The following is a 23659-nucleotide window of genomic DNA, read 5'->3' on the forward strand; positions in this document are numbered from 1 at the left end:
TTTGGTTTGAGGGTGCATTCATTTAGCAATCAGTAATTTTACTACTAAGCCTGTCTGGAACTAGAATTATTTTGATACACCCCAGTACAGTAATAAGAAAGTTCACAAACTGCAACTTACTAAAAATGTGTTGTTTAAATAATCACGTTCACAAAAATCATAACGAGCCTATATTTAAGTGCCTTAACCTGCAAAACACATAAGGCTTTTTGTGGACATGATCATTTCAACATTTACAGTTTTTCCTTGGGTTGTATGCAGGAGTTTTGGGGAAAATCAGGCCTGAGCTTTATGTTTTCTCTGATATTCTTCTGCTTAGTTATGGTTTTTGTCATGCAGATGTATGACATTAATTTTATATGCATTCAAGGAAAAACATACAGTAAAATGTATGCCTTTAAGTAATTACTGATGTTATTGAGAAGTAGAGTGTAGAAAGAACTGCTAGCATTTTGCAAATTTTTAATAAATTGTTTGGTGTTGTCACTGTCACATGATGCAGGAGGCCCAATAGGAATGTTTCTTTCCAAGACCCACACAGAATAGCCACAATACAATGTATCAGCCACATGTGGAGCTATGATGTGAGTGCACAGCTGATGGATGCACTAGTTACAGTAAATTTACAGTCACACAGGATCATATAAATGCAGCTCCTCACCCACAATAGTGCAACACACACAACTACCTACTTAAAGAGCACATGCCAATATATGCAATAAGTATTTTCTGTGTTGTGCACAGGGCCCATGGACCAGACGCAGTCCTCATGGCAGAAGGAAACCTTCTTGCAGAACTAACTCAGTCCCAGATGATTCATATATCGCAACAGATTGCTGCAGGAATGGTGTACCTTGCTTCCCAACACTTTGTACATCGAGACCTCGCAACGCGGAATTGTCTGGTTGGAGAAAACCTCTTGGTGAAGATTGGAGATTTTGGCATGTCGAGAGATGTGTACAGCACCGATTACTACAGGGTAAGTTAACTACTATTATTATGATTATTTAATTTGCTTACATATAGCAAAGTTATTGCAATTCAGAAGGTAATGTTGATATATATTTGATCTTTTTGATCTTTACAATTTGACATTGCAGACAAGCAAAAAAAAAAAAACAGATAAGCCAGACTAATGCTACAAGAAAAAGTACTATGAATACAACCCTAACTTACAGGTCAATGTAAATTGCAATAGTTAGTCAATACAGGAATTACATTTTGGAATTTTGTGTTTCCTAGTTGTCAACACAGAGAGAATCTTTGGGATAATGTAATAAAAAGCACCAGTTCCTGTAACCCTCAGTAACCAATTAGATGTTTGCTTTGAGACTGGTGCCAGGTACCTGCAGAATGGTTGTGTTGTGTTACTAGACCTTTTGCAAGCTTTGTTTTTATTACATTAACTTGCTCTTCTAGCCTTGGATATTAACACGGTAGTTCTCCCCAAGGCTAACATGTGATTTGTAAGTTGCAGTTATTTTTGGTGTTGGTATTTGTTTACTAGTTGAGTTGATTTTTTCCAGTTATGGGTCATGAGAAAATGAACTTTTTGTGATCAAGCCTATAATTACTTTGCTCTACTCTGGGGCATTGCAAATTAACAAAGACATGTACAGGTATGTGATACATTATCAGGAAACACGTTATTCAGAAAGCTCCCATAGACTCCATTTTATTCAAAGATTCCACATTTTAAAAAGATATTTTCCTTTTTCTCTGTAATAATAAAACAGTACTTTGTACTTGATTCAAACAAAGATATAATTTATCCTTACCGGAAGCAGCAAAATGGTTTTCTTATATGTTTACATAACTTCTTAGTAGACATTTATTATGCTGTGTAAAACGAAATTCACCAAAAAAATGGTGTAAAAAGTTGAATAAAATAAATGGCGATTTTATCAAGGTGTGTGTGTAATTTTACACCATGCGAACGTCAGATTTGACTGAATCAGATGCCTACAAAGACTGATTCAGTATGTCCCCGTATAATCACTACATATTCACGAGACAGTCCCCGTCTACAAAGAATAATAAAAAGACACTGAAGTGTTCTGAGACAGGATTCTGTTCTGAGAACATTACTACCAACCCGACCAGGCTTTATATTTAAGATGGGCAAGGCTTGGGTTCGCAATTGTTCCCTAGTTTATTCTTGGATCGTAAAAAAACTGGGAATTTGAACATGCTGGAAGTAAAAGGCTGCCATAGATGTGGTAGGCTACATTGTCATGCTTGTAAACTTATGGAACTTTCTAAAGAATTTGGCTCTAGAAATGGTTCCCGTACATACAAGATTTTATGCTAATTGTAGTACGAAATGGGTGGTTATTTAATCACTTGTGTGTGTGGTATTCAGTACATCGGGAAAACAAATAGACCAGTAAGGAAACGCATGACAAGGGGACCCCTGAATTTGACCCTTCGCCTTGAGCTATCCCACTGGACCCCATTATTACATACCTGAATGAAACCAGGAGACAGAGATGGGTGTAAAATGGCCACAGCATTTATTCACATTTTATTAAATAAATAGGACCTTGCCAGCTTAACCCAAGGTAATATTCTAAAGCCAGAATTTAATAAGAGATCGCTACTATGCTCTGCCGCCAACATGAGAGAAGTTCAACAGACCTGCTGCCGGACCTGCATCTGCAGTGTGTCGATGATAGGAAATCCAAGCAGGCTGCCCCCAACACAAAAAATAGTAGCGTCTGTATCAATCAATCCACCGTGCAGTCACCTCCTTTCTCCCTCTTCTAAACTTACCTGTGCAGTACTCTGGCAAGGTCCTACCGCTGCTGTGACAAATAAAACTTAAAATATAGTATCATATGTGCACTGTTTTGATCCAAAGGAAGGCAAATAACCCAGCCCGAAGCCAGTGCCAATTATACTTCAAGAGGGAAAAAACTCCTTCCTGACCCCAATGTCGATCAGAAACATTCCCTGGATCAAGCGATTCACATTAATTTAACATAAATAAATTCAATTATATTGTGTAAAGATACAGAAACCACAATATAACAGCACTTTCATGAAAACATCCATATTCAGTTATTAATAGAAAATATGAGAACATAAAGTAGAAAACTCCTGACATTTCATAAAATTTGCAAAATGGGGGAGGGTGGGTGGGATGTTTCTACCTGCTCAGAAGATAAGGAAGTAAACTGCTTCTTCCCCTGACATCACATCCCTCTCTTACTCCACCCCTGGGCCTGGCCATGTCCTGCTTTAACTCATTCCTTCTCACCTAAACACAGCTACATGTGATTCCGCACATCTCTGACCTAGAGCAGTATCATTTGGCTGCTGGTCATTCGGATCCCTTGTCATACAGCCCCTGCGCTTATAGCTCCAGGGCTTTGCTTTTCTGAACATATGAATTGTGTCTCTAGAGGGGACAAGAGTTCAGCAGTGGCCAAGCACTTATTAGAAATACATGATGGCAAACAATGTGTTTCCTTTCAAGTGATAGATAGAGTAATACTTGGAGTGAGGAAGGGAGATCTTGAAAAATCCCTCCTGAAAAGGGAAGCATTTTGGATCTATATGCTGGGTACTGTTACCCCAGGGGGGCGGTGTTAAATAGAGAGTGGGAAATAAATTGTTTTGTGGATTAATTTGATAGGACTTTATTTGTACTTAGTTTGTATATATTACTCTATTAATGAATTTATTGATGAATCTATCTTCTTCAGGTGGGATTATATGAAAGCTGTCGTCATTTTACCTTTTTAAAGTGAACTTTCTGATTGACTAATACATGTAGAAATATATTGATTGTGATTGTGACATTCGTACGTATGTTCTATGTATGAATTAACTTAACACCTTTTTGATATAATTTTGTTCCCCCCTTTTCCGGTTTACCCCTTCTTCTTTGTCTTTCATTGATGAAGTGGATAAATTATTATCTCTTTTTTGTGCTACTTGTCTGTGTTCCATATATTCATTGATATGTTTATGCAGTAATTATATGTCCATACCTCATGTACATATAACGAGTTAATTATATATCCCATATGTATAATTGTATTTGTATTTATTTTATTATACTTATGCTTGATTACTCTCAATACTGTTGACTGCCGTATAACTATAGCTGCGACATCACACGTAACCATGATACCGTGTAATAATTTTATCAACTCCAAGGGGCACATTTACTAAGGGTCGAATTTTGAAGTGGTAAAACTTTGAAATTCGACCATCGAATTTTAGAAATTCGATAGTCCAAATTTTTATTTTGAGTGGATTTAGCCGTTTTCGATCAAATTCAAATCATTCGATCGAACATAGAAATCGTTTGAGACGATTTTCAAAAAAAACCCTTTGACTTCTAAAAACACACAAATACTGTCTATGGGTTCTAGGAGGTCCCCATAGGCTAACATAGCAATTCAGCAGGTTTAAGGTGGTCGAAGTGTCAAAGTCGAAATTATTTAAAGCAACAGTACTTCGATTTTTGAATGGTCGAATATTTTTCAATTCAAATCAAATTTTGGCCTGTTCGATGGTCGAAGTACCCAAAAATTACTTCGAAATTCGAAGTTATTGAATTTGAAAATTCATTTTGAATTCACTTCGACCCTTAGTAAATGGGCCCCCAATTGTATCCATTACTTGTTACATTTCGTGTGACTGTGTTTATTAGCCTTTAGACCAGGGGTCCCCAACCTTTTTTTACCCGTGAGCCACATTCAAATATAAAAGGTGTTGGGGCGCAACACAAGCATGACAAAAATCCCTTGTGGTGCCAAATAAGGGCTGTGATTGGCCATTTGGTAGCCCCTATGTGGAATGGCAGCCTACAGGAGACTCTACTTGGCAGTATTCTCAGTTTTTATGCAATTAAAACTTGCTTCCAAGCCCGGAATTCAAAAATAAACACCTGCTTTGAGGCCACTGAGAGCAACATCCAAGGGGTTGGTGAACAACATGTTGCTCACGAGCTACTGGTCGGGGATCACTGCTTTAGACCAATGATTTATACATGGGGCTATATAAATGTATTTTAGGCATAGGGCGCACTGGCTTCTGAGGAAGTGACTAGCACAGTCACGAAACGCGTCAAGCCATACTCTCCCTTGTCTGCTTTATCTATTTGTACTAGCGCAATGATTTTAGTGGAAAACTCAATAATTTATTAAAACACTCGTACATATAAAATCTGAATCACGGTGGGCTGTAAGTGTGCCTTGTTCTGCATTATACCAGTTAATATTACAACAGTGCATATCCCACTGAATACTGGTGTCACTTTGCAGAACTATCAGTTTTTTTCTACAGACTGATTTTTAAAGATCAGCAAATCAGACGGCAGACAAGGTTCTGATAAACCAAAGAATATATAGAAGGCAAAGCCGGAAACTGCTTTATGCAAATAATATGCCTCCAAATTGCAGCGAATTCAGTTATAATTGAGCAGCAGGCACAACGGAGCGGAAAACAAGTTGTCCCTAAATTTGTATAATTACCACCATGTGTTAGATTGGTACTTGGCACAATGAAGTACCCAAGCCTTGCCTGGCAGTAAAGGCGGGAAAAGAACAGAAGCACAAATGAGCTACACATGTGGGGGTGCTTGACACTGAACAATACATGGAAAATGTATAGTTCTTGGTGAAAGTGCAGAGCTGTTCTAAAATAGATGCAAGGAAAGGGTCTGTGTTAACCGCAGAATGACATTTTGGGTTGGTTTCAGATCTAACTGCCCCTTAAAACAAATTCCTACTGAGGCATTTAAAATGGTGCCACCTCCACTCCACCACAGCCGTGATAATTACATGTTCAGAATAAAAGCATCATTTCTGGAGAGATAATTTGCATGCAGAGCAGCAGGAACCAGTGAGTGAAAATCACTGCAGCATTTCACTTGTGCCTTCTGTAATGACAAGCTCAGAGGAACAATCAGTTATATAATTACTACTAACACATTGGTACATACTGTATGTAACCCTTTGTGCAGTGGAAAGTGTGGATATGTGCATACATGTATATACAGTTGTGGGACCTGGTATCCAGAATGCTCAGGACCTGGGGTTTTCTGGATAATGGATCTTTCAGTAATTTGGATCTTCATACCTTAAGTCCACTAGAAAATCATGTAAACATTAAATAAACCCAACAGGCTGGTTTTGCTTCCAATAAGGATTAATTATATCTTAGTTTGTGGATCAAGTACAAGGTACTGTTTTATTATTACAAAGAAAAAAGGAAATTATTTTTAAAAATCTAATTATTTGGATAAAATGGAGTCTATGGGAGATGGCCATTCTGTAATTCGGAGCTTTCTGGATAATGGGTTTCCGGATAACGAATCCCATACCTGTGTGTATATATATATATATATATATATATATATTTACCGTATATACTCGAGTATAAGCCGATCCGAGTATAAGCCGAGGTACCTAATTTTACCTACGAAAACTGGGAAAACTTATTGACTCTAGTATAAGCCTAGACACAACTACAGCCCTGTCTCCCAGCAGCGCACCTTCCGCCAAAGAGACTCCCCCAGCGTTCAACCGGACTTCTTTGCAAAGTTGATGGTGACAGAGAAATGTGCAGAGAGTGCTGTGTGATATTGCCATCATTGTTAATCTTTCGTATAACCAACAGAGGGTGCTGTGTGATATTGCCATCACTGTTAATCCTTTATACAACCAACAGAGGGCGCTATGTGATATTGCAGTTACTGTTATTCTTTGATACAACCAACAGATGGCGCTGTGTGATATTGCAGTTACTCTTATTCTTTGATATAACCAACAGATGGCGCTGTGTGATATTGCAGTCACTGTTATTCTTTGATACAACCAACAGATGGCGCTGTGTGATATTGCAGTCACTGTTATTCTTTGATACAACCAACAGATGGCGCTGTGTGATATTGCAGTTACTGTTATTCTTTGATATAACCAACAGAGGGCGCTGTGTGATATTGCAGTCACTGTTATTCTTTGATACAACCAACAGATGGCGCTGTGTGATATTGCAGTTACTGTTATTCTTTGATATAACCAACAGATGGCGCTGTGTGATATTGCAGTCACTGTTATTCTTTGATACAACCAACAGAGGGCGCACTGTTATTCTTTCATAAAACCAACAGAGGGCATTGTGGGATATTGCAGTCTCTCCCCAAGTGAACTGTTGGTATAGGAATGATTAAAAGTGACTGCAATCTCTGCTACTGCCCGCTGACCCGAGTATAAGCTGAGGTAGACTTTTTCAGCACATTTTGGATGCTGAAAAACTCGGCTTATAGCGAGTATATATTTATTTTTTTGGGATTAATGCAAGATTTCAGTTGAATTTAATCCTCATCAGTAGATATTTAGAAAAATTATCTGCAGAAGACAGTTCCCACATGGCATATTGCATGGTGTTCAAATACAGAGATGTGAACACAGAGGGGCTGCATAAGATGCTATTAAGGGTCTTGTGGGGAACTGTTTGGGCTCCTGTGTATACCTGAATCTCAGTCCTGATCATAATGGTCATTCTTATCTAATTTCTTATTGTTATTCTAATTGTATTCTACAATGTGCTACTGTTGGTGTAACCAATTTGCTACAAAATTGGAACTGGTGCAGGGTCCCACTGAGAGCAGAAAGGGGATATATCAATGTTTTAAATCAGAGACATAGCAGTCCCAGTGCCATTAATGAGCACCCTTAAGCACACAGACACACAATAAGTAGTCCCCAGTGATCCAACCATATCCCATTGCATCATTTACTGTCTACATATGTGGAGTAATGCATCAGTCATTATTTGTTCAATGGCATCCCATCTGCTTGCAGATAAAAACTGGTCTCATTTTCCTCACCTTCACATCAGTTTCATTTTGATGTAACAAGCACACACACGTACATAGCCTATTACTGTAAGGCTAGAAGGATGTTAAAGTTCTATTGACTCTAACTGTAGTAGAACCCCCATTTTACATTTTTCAGGGGACAAAAAAATATCAGTCTCACTAAACTAGAAAGTGTTTATTGTGAAAAGAAGGAGGTATAAGCTAGGGAAATAATTTGGGAAACATTACATAGACATGGAGCAAACAAAAAAGAAAGAAGAGAACTTGCAACTGGAGAAATAACAACAGGAGGCTGCATAAAACCTACCAAATGATCCATAGCCTAAATTTAATCAAACTCAATAATGGAAGAGAATGGGGCATATCTCCAGGTCTAATACTGGTTTTTCTGTTCAAAAGGTGAGCTCAGTTTTTTGATACATATTTGAATAAATAAATTAGCCGATTTGAAACTTACAAAAATTATTCAATAAAATTTTGTAATGTAATAATGTTTATTAAACGGTTTCATTGCATTGCAAATTTTAATTGTGCATTGTGAATTGTAATTTTGCTCAAAATAACTGGGATTTCAGTGAGACATACAATGAACACCATAAATCCAGCCCTTTTATGCTGGCAACAAAACCTTACCTATGCACAACAGCGAAAATGATTTGGGCACAGAAATAACATTTGTTGTGTGTATAGTTTTCCTCTTATATCCAGTACCTGGGTTTGTGTTCTGGTGAAGATTTTAAAAAAATTTTTTCTTTTCATGAACAACCCAAATCATTCAAACTATTTAGCAAATATTTTAAGTCTGCACTATTATTTTATTAAAATGAAGGCATATATCCAGTTACGTTTACTAACAATAATCATTCTTATTGCATAAAGTGTTTTTAGTGTTACCTTGGTAACTTTTATACAAAATTCCTGGATGTCATAGAAGTGGCTGAAAAAGCAGAGTACCGTAGTTCATTAAAATAGTTTTCTTAAACCTGTGACTTTTGGCATTGCCACATAAATCAAGAGTGTTAGAAGGAATAAAAAAGGGTTATAGGCTCTTAATCCCAGAGGTAGAGAGTTGAGATATTTTGTGTTTGGTGTGGATGACATGTCTCTGTGTGTTTTACAAGATGAAATACAACATAGCTTAAACAAGGAATTTTCTTTTTTTTTTTTTTTTTGTAATGTTTGCAACAGACTTTATTTAGTGTTAGTAAGGAAATGGTGTTGCAATATATGCATAATTAGAATCATCACTATCAGTGCTTTGAGGGGCGTGTTATGCAGTTTAGCAAGTTCAACCTTTTAATAAGCTAAATTTGAAAAAGAAATATGGTGGGTTCTTGGGCTGCAAATAAACCCTGGCCAAAAAATCAGCCCTATGAATCTATTGGCTTTCTGATGTGCCTGTATCCGGGGCCATAGCGTCACACCAGTCAGATTTTATGGCTGCGTTTATCCACAGCCAGATAATCCAACTGATGCAACAGTAGACTAAATTCACTACATTCCCACTCTCATTAACAAAAGTAGTGCATATTTGCAAGCATACTTTTCTGACACAAATCACTATTTTTTACCCACAATGCAGCATTTACTTCCAGAATTCCAGTGTAAACGCGACTGCATGCTTGCTTGTGATAATCACAATTTGTGCATGATAAAGGAAGCATCTTAACAGGAGCTTGGCAAATCACTCACAACTTGTAATTTCCATAAGATTTGTGTTAGAATGCTGTCATTTCCATCTGGCTGCATTGGCATACAATTCACAAGTTATTTGCTCTACTGACACAACTCACTACTGCAACTATGGAACCCCTAACTGGCACTAATTCCTAAGTTCTTTTGCATGAAATACATGGTCATGCTTGTTTTGTAATACACTGTATTTCATCAGAACCTGCTGAAGAAGACACTTGCGCTGCTTTAAGTTGTTAAGAGCACGTATGGATGCAAGAACCCATTTTAATTGCATCAATGTATGCTCAATTCTGTGCCCATTTATGTATGATGTTTTAGTATGTCTAACCACCTTTCTCTTATTAATAATGTTTTGTATGTATAAAATCCACAGTTTATTAGTTTAAATGTAGGGATACTGTATATTCATGCTTTATTATGTAACTCTTTTCTAGGAGTTTTCTTCTCTGTCTCATTCCAATGATAGAATTGTACATACGTTGAAATTCATAAATGCTAAAATAAAAAAAAAAGAAAAGCATATCTCTCTACAGAACATCCTTAAGCATCATTCATCAATACTTAATATAGAAAATATAGAAGCCCTCATTAAATATTCTAGCTCCAAATTTTCATTGCATACGGGCATAATATACCTTTAATGATTTTCTTTTGTGTCTTTTGTAGGAAGAATATTTGTTCTTTTGTCTAAACATACCCCATAATGAGGTTACTTAAAGGGGTTGTTCATAACTTTTAGTATGATATAGAGAGGCAATTTGTAACTGGTTTTCATTTGTATTTATTTGTGGTTTTTGAGTTATTTAGCTTTTTATTCAGCAGCTTTCCACTTTGTAGTTTCAGTAATCTGGTTGCTAGGGTGCAAATTACCCTAGCAACCATGCATTGATATAAATAAGAGACTGTAATATGAATAGGAGAGGGTCTGAATTGAAACATGAGTAATAAAAAGTAGCAATAACAATAAATTTGTAGCCTTACAGAACATTTGTTTTTTTAGATGCAGTCAGTGACCCCCATTTGAAAGCTGGAAAGAATTAAAAGGCAAATCATTTGAAAACTATAAAAAATAAATAATGAAGATTAATGGAAAAGTTACTTAGAATTGCCCATTCTATAATATACTAAAAGGTAACCACCCCTTTAATAATTGTTGACAACTTGAAGGGATAAAGATAACGGAACGACTTCAATCATAAAACAGTAATAGTAACAAAGACTTAAAGCACTTATATACTGTACAATTTAATGCTTAACATTTTATCCTTCCTTCAAGTTTAGGAGGGGGTTGGATCTAATGGGAGCAACTGATTGCCAGGCTCCTACTCAAACATCAAACATTCTACTGGACATTGGACAGCACTGTAGCAAAGGGGCAGACTGTTTTGCTATTTTTTGAAGAATTTACTTTAGGACAATTCTTTTAAACAGGGTCACCTACAATTTCTGTATCTCAAGAACATGTCCCTTTCTTGTGTATTATCCCATAATAAAACTTATGTCTGATATTCTACACCGGGAATTATTAGCCTGTAGAATAAGACCAAACATGGGTCGCTGTGTTGTTAAGGGTAGGTATCCACAGTTCAATATTTAGGCACATGATTTCTGTGTGACTGCTATATTCTTATAATGTTAGGGAGGGATACAATATTCCAGTGTGGGGGTGTGAAAATATTGGCAATGCAACAAGCCATCTGGGAAACCCAGGGAGTTTTGTGCAGATTGAAATATATGGATACTGATAACGATGATTTCAACTTGGGAGGGGGTTAGAAGGGCCCTAAAACTAGTAAACTAGTTTAGTTTTATGTATAAAAGCGAATCAGCGCCTATGGCAACAATGAAAACAGACAACAGAACAAAATAATATGGTATAGTATATTCAACAACTTTTTTGGTTGCACCGTGTGTTGGAAATCGAGAAAAATAGTTACGTGTTAGTTCCCCTTTAAAAATCCTTTTTCCTTCTCCAAAGCATGCAAGTAAGCTTAATGCAGAAACCTTCACCAACTCTGGACAAAGTGCCTACTTACAAGATGGTCATTCTCTTTTTGTATGTAATACTCAGTCGTGATTTTTCCTCCTATTCACCTATTCTATTTTTTCTATGTTACTGTGGGACCATGCTTTTAGGTATATGTTATTTATTTTTTTAAATAATGTGGGAGATAAAATACAGTGTAATATGTGTCTGTAGCCCATCCATTCTCTGTGCCAATTGTACATTTACTTGTCAAGGTTTCTTCATCAATGGCCTTAGAAAATACATTGTCTTAACTTAATAGAAATGCACCTGGGTCCCCCAAGAGTGAATAATTAATGTAATAATTTAGTAGGTAAAGTGATGCTTAAGTTCCAGACAGAACCCCCACCATTTACCATTACTGCTGATGCATTATTAAAGATGCAGGCTTTTTTTTTTTTGTTGGCATGGCTATCTCACTGCATTATGCATATATAATATTGCCCTATTTTGTAAAGAAAATTCCTCCGTTTGTCTCTAAATGCTTTATAATAATGATATATATGTTCTATTAGGGATATCAGTTGAGCGAATCTATTAGCTGCCGAAAAAGGGTTAATGTCAACTCTGACATCTCGTAGCAGTTGTTGACATTACTGGTCCTGCGCATTCTCGGGCTCGGTTGCCATGACAGCCGGCTCGTTCTGCAAGAAATAGGCAATTCAGAACAGGGAAGATGTAGGCTAGCAATAGTTATTAGCGGTTCAGTTAGTATGCATTGCCATTATTTCATTCAGCTTTAACATTCAATATAAATTATATATTTTTATATCAGCAGGTGAAAGTCTATAGAATATATGCATATGTATGTGCACACGAGCTCAAGCATACAGACAGGCATACATACATTATTTACACATTATATATAATGATACAGGTTGTGTGTACTTAAATACAACATACTAGAAAAATGACCCATTTTTGTAGGTTTCTTTTGCAGACAAAATGATCGAACTATAGTATAGAAGCAGGGATCACCTTTATTATGGCTGCACCATCTGTCATGTCGCATAATATTCGCTATGCGTGGGTCCTAGCATTTTTGGTATGTTGTGACAATACAAAAACAATAGAGGCTGTACTTCATATGTTACGTGACCCTCTTTCACAGCTGAGCCCTTGCTAAAGTTTTGGACAAAAGGGTAATGCATTTCGACTGTAACGGTCTGTACTGTGCCAATAATAAAAATGGACACCAGCGGCTCCTAAATATGCACTGTATATTTGTTGCACGTGTAAAAAATTTGTTGCCTATTGACTTCAATGTGTTTCATAAATTTTTGGCCAGATTCGCTCATCTCTATGAGATAATAAGAGACTTGCCAATAAATTAGGACCTAAATCATTAGAAACTGGTGGATTTTGACATGTTGACATCTGTATTTTCTTTTTCAATTTTCAATGAAGTAGAATCAGTAGGATAATAAAATGTTATCCCCCCCTTGTGGTCACATATGAGAACTAGATAAAAAAAAAAAGTGTTACATACAGTACATAGTAAAAAAAAAAGTACAGTCTAAATATAAATCCCCTATTTTTCAGCTTACTTTATGAGCAGTACCAATGGGAACAATTCCATTCAGCATGGACAATGATTGTCCAAATCGTTAGTCATCACGTGGTTTGTGTTTGTGATTTCAGTCTGGTTGGGTGATAGTGCTCAATGCTGCTGCTGCTGAGCTATGCTGAACCTTATACCCCATATGAAATTAATCCTTTTATCAGCTTTGCTAAATGCTTCAATTAATTTAGAAATATACTGACTAAAAGAAAAGGTCTAATTTGTCTTAAAAATAACAGAAACTGCTATGAGTCGTTCTGATTTGCCATTTGTTTAAAACACAACTATTTTCAGATGAAATGAAGCATGTTTGGTATGCCTGTAATCCTTGATCGTACTTTTTACCAAATTTTGGATGATTATTAGTGCTCATGGCTGTGCTGTATTAGTGCTCAGGGCTGAGCATTAAAGGTCTGGACTGGGGTTAAAAATAGGCCCTGGAATTCAAGTACACAGAGGCCCTAACAGTCCCCCATCAGCCCAATAAATAGTGACTGTCTATGGCATCTTACAGCAGCCCCTCTGGCATTTGCCAAAATCCATAGACTGCTTGTCTGGGCCTAATAAGTATTGCTGTATAACCCCTAAAATGCTTTTTGTTCTTTCACGCACCCCTTTCTTTGTTTGCTTCTTTTAACCACATACAAGTACATAACAGTAATTTATTTAAATTAGTGTGTTTGTTATAAACCCCTTTTGGTAGGATTTAGATTATTTAGTGACTGGACATTTCATTCCAACAAATATCACCACATAAAACCACAAATATAATATTAAAAGAATCACTTATTTATGGAATGATTTTCTCAGTTGTGGTTAGGTTGGTGGTGTAGAAGGGTCTTGTGCATGTGGTTTTCTGTAAATTGGCTTGTCACCATAATGCATTAGAGTGAGTTAAGCTTTATTGAACAGAATATGTTAACATGTCAGGAAGCAGTATTGATAAGCATAACTTATATAGATAGACAAGTGTGTGACAGGCTTTTAAGTAAAACTGTTAAGGTTTTTCTGCATGTCATCCTTAAACTTCCTTTTAAATGGGTTACAGTCAAAAAAAGATTGCTTTTATGTGTCCTTAATAATGCATATGTGAAATGAAATAAAGACATGATTAGAAGCGTACTACCTTTGGAGCTCACTTAAGGTTACTTAAGGTTAATCAGCCTTCTCTTTTCTCATCGAATCTGTTTCACTGTGTAAAACCAATGTATTCATTTGCAAGATCTGTTATTTTTTGGATCTAATGACAGGGCAGGTTTATTTTTCTAGCCATTAATCAACAGGTTAAACAAGGTAACACTGATAACTTAAATTACATGCAACTTATAAATTGCATGGTAAGTGAAAAACTGCTCAGCCTCATCACCATGACTTACTATCATGTTTCTGCAGAGAAATGCTGCATTGTGGGGAAAAAGGACAAACTAAATACATTTGCGATTTAATAAAGAAGACTTGAAATCTGGTATAATAGGGTATATAGGTATATTATTAGGTATAGTACACATTCAGTATTTTTGAGTCTGCTCCTTAATGTTAAGTATTGGCATGTACCAATGTGGTTCTGTTATTACCTGGCTTGTTAAGAGCAGTTAACTAAGGTGTGATCACAGTAAATGTTTTATTTTTTCAAGGGATAATAACCAGTATAATTTAGATGGGTGGGGTTGGACCTTTACCTTTTAAATATCCTGTGACATGTTTATTACAGCTCTTGTCTTTCCCAGAAAATGAGTGGCCGCACTGCAGCATAAATGCATTCAGTTAAACATTACTTAAATAATAAGAGACCTGCCACAACTGAGTAATAATGATACACCATATCACTTTATCTGGAATGTGTTTGCAAGGTTGTTTGGTGTATTTATACTTTGATTTTTCCAGGGATAAGTAAACCTAGTCCACAGTGTGCTGATGATCCAGATGTGATGGTTAGCATGACAACAGCCATATCTGCCGGCAGTTCACTTTTATTGTTGTTACAGTCTGAGCAGATATAATTGGTGGTGGGCAGCTAGAACAAGGCAAAGGGATTTTGTGATGCAGAACAAAGATTGTTATATATTTTATAGATATATATACTGTACAGTGTATATGTGTGTATGTTTGTTTTCAAATCACAGATTATAGCTATGAAATTGGATGTTAATAAGATTTTTGCTTGTTTTTATTATTTTATATGTTTTCAGCATGTAAACTTGAAAATTACATATGTATAATATTACATATAATATTTCAGAAACGCAATACCTAGTCTAGAGCTCAATACAAGATCTATATAAAATATGTACCAAGTACCATTGTTAAATTTCATACTTCTATTTGATGACACCCAGGGGCACATTTACTTAGGGTCGAATATCGAGGGTTATTTGACCGTCAAAGTAAAATCCTTCGACTTCGAATATCGAAGTCGAAGGATTTACCGCATTTCCTGCAATCGAACGATTCAAAGGATTTTAATCCATCGATCGAACGATTTTCCTTTGATTCCAAATTTGCTAGAAAGCCTATGCGGACCTTCCCCATAGGCTAACATTGATGCTCGGTAAGTTTTAGATGGCGAAGTAGGTGGTCGAAGTTTTTTTTAAAGAGACAGTACTTCGACTATCTAATGGTCGAATAGTCGAACGATAGTCGTTCGATTGGAAGTCGTAGTCGAAGGTCGAAGTAGCCAATACGATGGTCGAAGTAGCCAAAAAAATACTTCGAAATTCGAAGTATTTTTTATTCTATTCCTTCACTCGAGTTAAGAAAATGTGCCCCCCAATCTCCTTTTCAGCCTCTCACATCATTGTAACTTGACAGCGACCTGATCCTGGGCTATGTATTCATTCACAATTTTCCCACCCATGAATTTCTTTTTTTCTAAATGAAATAGCAACTTTTTCAACTAAAAATAAATGATGCAAAATAGACCAAGCAATTACTCTTCTCAGATTAATAAGCATAACATCCCTTTTTCATATTTTATGAACTGTAAACACAAAAATAATTAAGCGTCACTTGATGGTTCCCGTTTTGGATATGTTAGCTGTATGTTTTGGCTGCTGTTGAAGTTGACACTTTTAATATATACATGAATAAAAAAATAAAAGTAGACTTGTATTATTTCACAAATGGTTTGTAGTCCTGGTTGGCAGAAATTGAAACAATTTGTTTGTAATGTAATGTATCTAATATTACATGCTGTGGTCAGATATCTCTAGAGTATAATATCACTTAAATGCACTTATATTTCTTGAGCAACATGATAGGTACAGTAATGTGATTGGCTCATTATTATTGATCATAGGGTTTATTGAGTTGCTGCTGTCATATGTGCCTTTTTCAGCCTGTCACTTAACATATTGATATTTGCTGAACATCTATCATGTTGAACATACTCTTTACTAAACATTCAGAGATCTGTATAAAATGTCCTGCCTATAGCTTGTACCATTGTCAATTGTCCAATAGATATTTACTCCTTGTAACAGATTTGAGCTCTTGTAGAAAGCAAAATATTGTTTACTATTGACTTACTGCATATAATTAGAAGCAGTGGATTTTGGAATCAAGACCATGTTGACATTAACCAAGAGTCATGGCTTTTACTTAATGGAGCTTTAGTTATTCTAACATTTACAAAACATTAAGGGGCCGATTCATCAAGAGTCGAATATCGAGGGTTAATTAACCCTCGATATTCGACTGGGAACTAAAATCGCTCAACTTCGAACGATTTTGCGCAAATCTTGCGATCGATCAATTTTAATCCAACGATCGAAGGAAAATCCTTTGATCAAAAAATCACAGGCAAGCCTATGGGGACCTTCCCCATAGGCTAACATTGACTTCGGTAGGTTTTATCTACCGAAGTAGGTGGTCGAAGTATTTTTTAAAGAGACAGTACTTCGATTATCGAATGGTCGAATAGTCGAACGATTTTTACTTCGAATCGTTCGAATTCGATCGAATTCGATCAAATTCGATTGAATTTAACCAATTCGATGGTCGAAGTACCCAAAAAATACTTCGAAATTCGAAGTTTTTTTAATTCGAATCCTTCACTCGAGCTTCATGAATCGGCCCCCAAATATAGTAAGGAGAAAGTGCGCCTTAATGTTAAAGAAATGTTACTGTCAATTTATTGGGGGAATGTAATATGTTTCATCAGAGGAAAAAACATTTTTGAAAACCTTTGCGACCAAGATTTCATTGTTTGCATCCTTTCCTGACCAATTTGAGATCTTCCTTGCAAAGTTTGCAAACAAATGGCTTTTGAGAACATGTGCGGTACATGTAATAAAAGTTCTTAATCGCAAAGGGTTTTTTTGCGATAAAATGACATTTTTAACAAACAAGGGCAATTTTAATTACATTCTCCCTTATGTTTCTTTAAATTCTGTAGGGGCATGTAATCCTCTGAAAAAAAGAGCCTTTTTCATCTGGTTATTTGTATATATCAGTATCAAAAGACCAAAATAGCTTCTTCAGTGCATTTACTGAGCAAAAACACAATAACATCTGCTCTGAGACATTGGATTTTTTGTACCCTGGAAGAGTCATTTTCAAAAAAACAATTTGTCCAATACTAAAGCCTCATCTTCCCTATTCCTAATATGCTGGCAATCATTGGGGCATTTTTAGCAATAAAATACCCCCACATTTGTCTTTATATACTTTAGAATGGCCCATTCAGGGGAGGAACATTCAGGGCCGGATTTACATAGTGGGCGCCCCTAGGCCCACTACCGTTCGTCGCCCTTGTCCCCTCCCCTTTATTCGTGCATATTTTCATCATCTGGACCGGAGCAATGGGGATTGGCGCATGGGAAATTTAAAAAATTATTGTATCTCCAGCGCATCACCAGTGTTTTTGAACCAATGTGGGTGTGGTTGGGCAGCATGCCGCCCCCCTAAAATCCTGCTGCCCTAGGCCCGGGCCTAGGTGGCCTTTCCACAAATCCGGGCCTGGGAACAGTACCACGCCTCATTTACTAACTGTTGCTTTTAATTGTCCTAAAATATAGATTCATTATGCCAACTGTTTCTTCATTTTAGGTTGGTGGTCACACAATGCTGCCAATCCGCTGGATGCCCCCTGAGAGTATCATGTACAGGAGATTCACAACAGAAAGCGATGTTTGGAGTTTGGGAGTTGTATTATGGGAAATTTTCACTTATGGAAAACAGCCTTGGTATCAGCTTTCAAACAATGAGGTTTGTATATACTACACCCCCTTGCCTTAATATAAAACAAATGCTAATACTTCTTTAATTCGTTAAGAATAGTTCATTATTTCAGTATACTGCCTTCTGCATTAATCTAAACAGTGGGAAGATGTAGAAGTTTTGGTATATGTTTGTTTTCTATACTTTAAGAGAGCTGTTTGTAGACTCACCTATTATTGAATTGAAAAATGACATTTTGATGTTACCTTACTTTATTTGTCACAAGGCATGGGAGACTTCTGAAGTGTTAGCATTAGGGAGAACATTTTACATTATTTCATTATTTTATTAACATAGTATGTTTATCCTCTTTTAGGTAATAGAGTGCATAACCCAAGGGAGAGTTCTCCAGCGTCCTCGCACGTGCCCAAAGGAAATCTATGACCTCATGCTGGGTTGCTGGCAAAGGGAGCCCCATATGAGGCTTAATATCAAGGAAATACACAGCCTCCTTCAGAACTTGTCAAAAGCATCTCCTGTATACCTTGATATCCTTGGCTAAGAGATCAACATGTTAGTTGTTCATGCTTGATAAATGAATGTGGTGAACTACTGCAGAACTCCATGAAATGTGTTATAACCTCTGACAGTATTATTGACAAAGATTCTGAGAAGCTATCAAAGGGCAATCTACATAAACTACTCCATCTCTACAATGCACAGTATTGACTATTTGCCATGACTCTCTTGTATCTTTTTTCTCCCAAGCTTATGTCTTCTTTAGCATTGTTCCTACTCTCCTTCCGTTTTTCTTTGGTTTTTCTCTTATATTACCTACCACTGTAAACTTCTGCCCTTATGTAATGCAGAATAATTAGACAAAGGCCTTAAAACCTTTTCTGTTAATCAGCAGGCAAGCATGTCTGTTTACCACATCTAACAATGCCTTGTATTTACTGCCTTCGATGTGGATAAAAAAGGGAAAAAAAGTGACACAAACTTTACCAGTGATGTACATTGTGTATATTTAGAGTTTCCATTGACTCTTAGTAACCTCTGCGTTTGGTTTTTGTGCACTTATGGCAATTGATGGACAAGATGTGTACTTGGTTGCAGGAAAAATAGAAACCAGAAGCGATTCTCCTTTAGTGAGAGGATATGTCCATGGAGTCACATTTAACAGCCTACCTACAATAACCTGAAGAAACACATTCAATGCATTTTACTCAGAAAACTAGAAGCCTCCCTTATTTGTGCTTGGCTATTCCTTTATCATCATGTAACACAGTACATGGTAAAAAGATATATGTTGCCTGTTTGCCATGCCTTGTCATATGTATGATCACCTCTTTCCTCCATGCAGTAAAACTAGTACTATAATAATGCATTAAACAAAACGATTTATTTTAAGAGACTAAGATCATCACAATGTGATGCTGTGTAATACTGCGCCCAAAAGACAATCTCTATTGACCATTTCAGTCTCCTTATGTATAGCTCAAGCAAGTCGTGGTCAATTCTTTCTGAGCTGAAAGATGTTGGTTTTGTTTGAATGGAGTATGGAACGGTTGGAAAAGATGTATTTTTACTTTTGAAAAAGTAATGGTCTGATCCAACATTTGAGCTTGCTTTCTCTTCTGGTAAATAAACATATACACATATTCCCAGGCAAGACAAGTCTTAAATGCACAATTAAATGGCTGGGTTTTGATCATTTATCTCTGTTGGATCTGGCCTGATGTTTATTTGAGCGTATATAAGATTGTTTAAAAAAAAAAAACAGATACTTTCTAAACTGTGTGTGATGTTAAGCTCAGAGGCAGCGCATGCAAATATATGTTACTGGCATGATGTGTCCAAATCAAAGTTATTAAAAAATGCCCCAATACATACTTAAAACATGAATATGACAGTTGCTTTCCACATTGGTAAAAAGGATCATAGTTCACCCTTCAGATAACCCAGCAGCATGTAATACATTGCAATTTATTTTTTACTCATTAGGAACAAGGAGGCTTTATTTAACCTTGTCAAAATCTAGGCCCATATCAAAGAAATGACTTGGTGCCATCAGCTCCAGTAATAACTTGCCTTGGAAACTGACCTTTGCAACCGATATTAAATAAGTGCTGATATTTTTCTGAAATCATAACATCATTGATAGGATAAAAACTTTTTTGTGGGGGTAAACGGATTGCTTTTTATGGTTATTAGTGATGGGTGAATAAATTTGTACCGAAATGTAAAAGATTTTGGACGCACACTCCAGAAAAGTTGTTTGCATCAAAACTATCACGCATCAACATTATTCGGACACCCATTGACTTTAACACCGACGTCAAAATTGACGCGAGTGCCAGAAATGTGAATTTTGCTGCAAAACGTGACATTCGCCCATCGCTAATGGTTATATATAAACAGTGACTTCTATGAAACAGTTTCTATTGTTAAACAAATAATAATCAGACTCCCCCCAAAAATGCAACACTGGTTTAGTGGCTCCTTATTGCCCCACTTCTTCCCTATAGCATCATGTGTAAGATTTTGTTTTAATCATTACATGTTCATTACTGTATTGGTATCCCCATATTTTCTCCTCTCTTTAATCTGCTCGTCGGAGCACTAAAATTGTAAGCAAATAACTGCACTGTACTTCAATGTTAAAAGCCACAAACAGACTTGTAATGCTGTCAGAAAGTCAAATAGGTGTCCTGACTTTTACTGAACAGCTTGGGGACTTGTAACATAAACTGAAATTCCTCTGTGAATTACTGCTGTGAAGTTTTTCATCATAATGTCTCATTGACATCACAATTCTGGTAGGTAAATGTAAATAAGTAAATAAGTGTATGAAAGCGACTATCACAACATGCACTTGCTTTCATGAAACAAGAAATTTCTAAATTTGCCTCAGTGGAAACGGGAAACTGCCTCATTCTGGACATGATACATACTGTATTGTTGTCAATCTATGGAAGGTGCAAGTTATACACGCGCAGATATTTGTGTGTTGTTAAGTTGTCTGACTTGGTAGAAACTCTGCAAGACTTTTATTTCAATCTCACTATTTTAATGTCTTTCATGCCCCAGCTTGCAGAAAAAAAGCCCAACCTTTGTCTATTCTAATTAAGTAGTTTAGTAATATATACGTGTTGCTGAAATTAACAGACACTGTTAGAATATCTGGAATGTTGTCTATGTGGAACTCTGACTAAACATTATTTTGATGGTGCCTAATGGCAATAGTTATCTCTTGCTTTCTTCACTCACCAAAAAGAGTATATTTTTGCCTTGCTGGATTCTGATTGTACAGCAGTGAGGGCCAACAGATGTTGCAGTAGTAGAACTCTCAGTATTTTGCTCTTCAGGGTGGTTTTAGATGAGCAGCCAGTGGAGAACAATACAATGGACTTCTTTGCTAGACTAAGCTGTCAAATGATCACTTTAACAAGGGTAGACAGTGTTGGGTTATTCAGCTGTGGGCGTATAAGGGGCATTGTCAGGCAGGAGTTTGTAGTTATAGTTTAACAACAGCTGAAAAAAACAAGCATTTCGACTCTGAACTAAAAAGTGTAAGAATCCATCTGTTGAAAACAATTAAGTATCTGACCAAAATATAACATGTTTGTGCAGCATACACACACATATATATATATATCAGTTCTTAATTATATTATACAAAGAATTACAATTACAGAGACATGGTAATGTTCTGGTTTATGGCCTTTTCCATGCAAAGAATTCATACATTCTGTACATAGGATTTTACTAGAATTCTGAGGGAGGTTCACTTGGCACACTATGCTTGTGATGCCCATGCTAAATATGTATATGTGACACAATTTATCTTTTGCTGTATCTTTTGCTTTGTCAACTGTTTTTTATTTTCTGTTTTTATCCCCCCTTCTGTTACTGTATTTCTCTTCATAATTTCCAATAATGCAACACTCAAGGTCAAGATATAATTCATAAACAGTGCATCAACCCATAGAAAATTTACTTAAATACGAATAACATTTGCATTTGGAAATGTATTGCAATTATTTTTCTGTTAAAGGAGAACTAAACCCCTTTTTTAATAAAAACCCCTACCCTCCATAGTCCCCCCTCCCTGCTCCTCCCCCGCACAGGTGTTCACACAAGTAAATGCCCTATAGCTGGTAATTACCCCTCATTGCAGAGTCAGTGTAGCGGAGCTCACCGGTGCCATCCTGCGGTGCTTCGTAATCTTCGCGTCCCTTCAGCAATTTTTGATTTCGGTGCATGCACAGTTGTTAGGGACATTTACTTGTGTGAACACCTGTGCTGGGGGGAGCAGGGAGGGGGGACTATGGAGGGTAGGGTTTTTATTAGAAAGGGGGTTTACTTGTCCTTTAAACACTTTTATTACTCTCCCCTCCTAATAGAACATTCATAGTTAAGTGTGTTGGCTTTGACCCTGGTGCCATATTTCCCTGACAATAATTTATTACCACCCACCCTTTGCCCTTTGAGCCTGCCCTCTGAACCCACCATCTGTACATCTATATAGTTACTGAACCCCATGTGCTGCTGAGTGCATATCAATATAAAAAGCAGCAAGAATAACTAAAGTACAGGGAATGACCCATTATTTGACTATGGCAGTGAATCATGACACTATAATATTGTGCTGCTCGTTCTAAATATTTGAATCAAGGCACTAGATGTGGCCCATATCAATTACCTATACATGTAACATGGGCACAGGCTGATAACTGGTTACATTCTGCATATAATATTCAGATATGCAGATTTTCATTACATTATCAGGCATTTGTTCATATTGTCTATGTCTCCATCTTTCCCAACCTGTACTTTTACTGAAGAGCCATCCTAACCCAGTTTTTTATTAAAACAAGAAGACATATTTTATTGATTAAAGTTGCACTAATATGATTTCATATTTATATTTTAGAAATGATGTTTCTTTATTTGCTTTCTTTGTTTATGGGAATCACAATTCCATTATTTATGGTAATGACCACCACTAGGTTTGCATTGGTTAAAGCAAAACCAGTTAGCCCCGTGTGGCTCTATCAACCACAACTAAATAGAGATTATGAGAAAATGGCTATTAAAGAATGTATTTTTATTTTTAAACATTGAAACAGTCATTAAAATACTAAATTAAAAGTGAATGGATTCAGTGAATATTTTTTCTTTATGTGTATTTCATGTGTTTTCGTATTGATTTTTATGTTAAAACAAAGTGGTCGTACTTTTATTTTCCAAATGTGGAACAAGAGGATTGATACATTTACAGTCATACGATTTTAATTTAATTGAATTATATTCCATTATTTATTGGTCTGATTTCACTTCTGCACTGTGTCAGTTTGATGGGAATTACTTGTTAAAGAAA

General features: G+C 36.4%; 1 protein-coding gene across 2 annotated transcripts in view; it reads left to right on the top strand.

Moving 5' to 3' along the window:
- The window catches only part of ntrk2.S (neurotrophic receptor tyrosine kinase 2 S homeolog), a 134797-nt gene extending 115111 nt beyond the window's left edge, over nucleotides 1–19686 (top strand). For both annotated transcript variants that reach the window (XM_018239972.2, XM_018239978.2), the window contains 3 exons: nucleotides 745–979; nucleotides 18166–18324; nucleotides 18653–19686. In XM_018239972.2, the coding sequence (XP_018095461.1) occupies nucleotides 745–979; nucleotides 18166–18324; nucleotides 18653–18838 (580 nt within the window). In that variant the 3' untranslated portion in view covers nucleotides 18839–19686. The remainder of the gene's footprint in view (nucleotides 1–744; nucleotides 980–18165; nucleotides 18325–18652) is intronic.
- Nucleotides 19687–23659: the final 3973 nt, after the last annotated feature.

Source organism: Xenopus laevis, chromosome 1S (assembly GCF_017654675.1).
Source record: "Xenopus laevis strain J_2021 chromosome 1S, Xenopus_laevis_v10.1, whole genome shotgun sequence".
NCBI lineage: Eukaryota > Metazoa > Chordata > Amphibia > Anura > Pipidae > Xenopus > Xenopus laevis.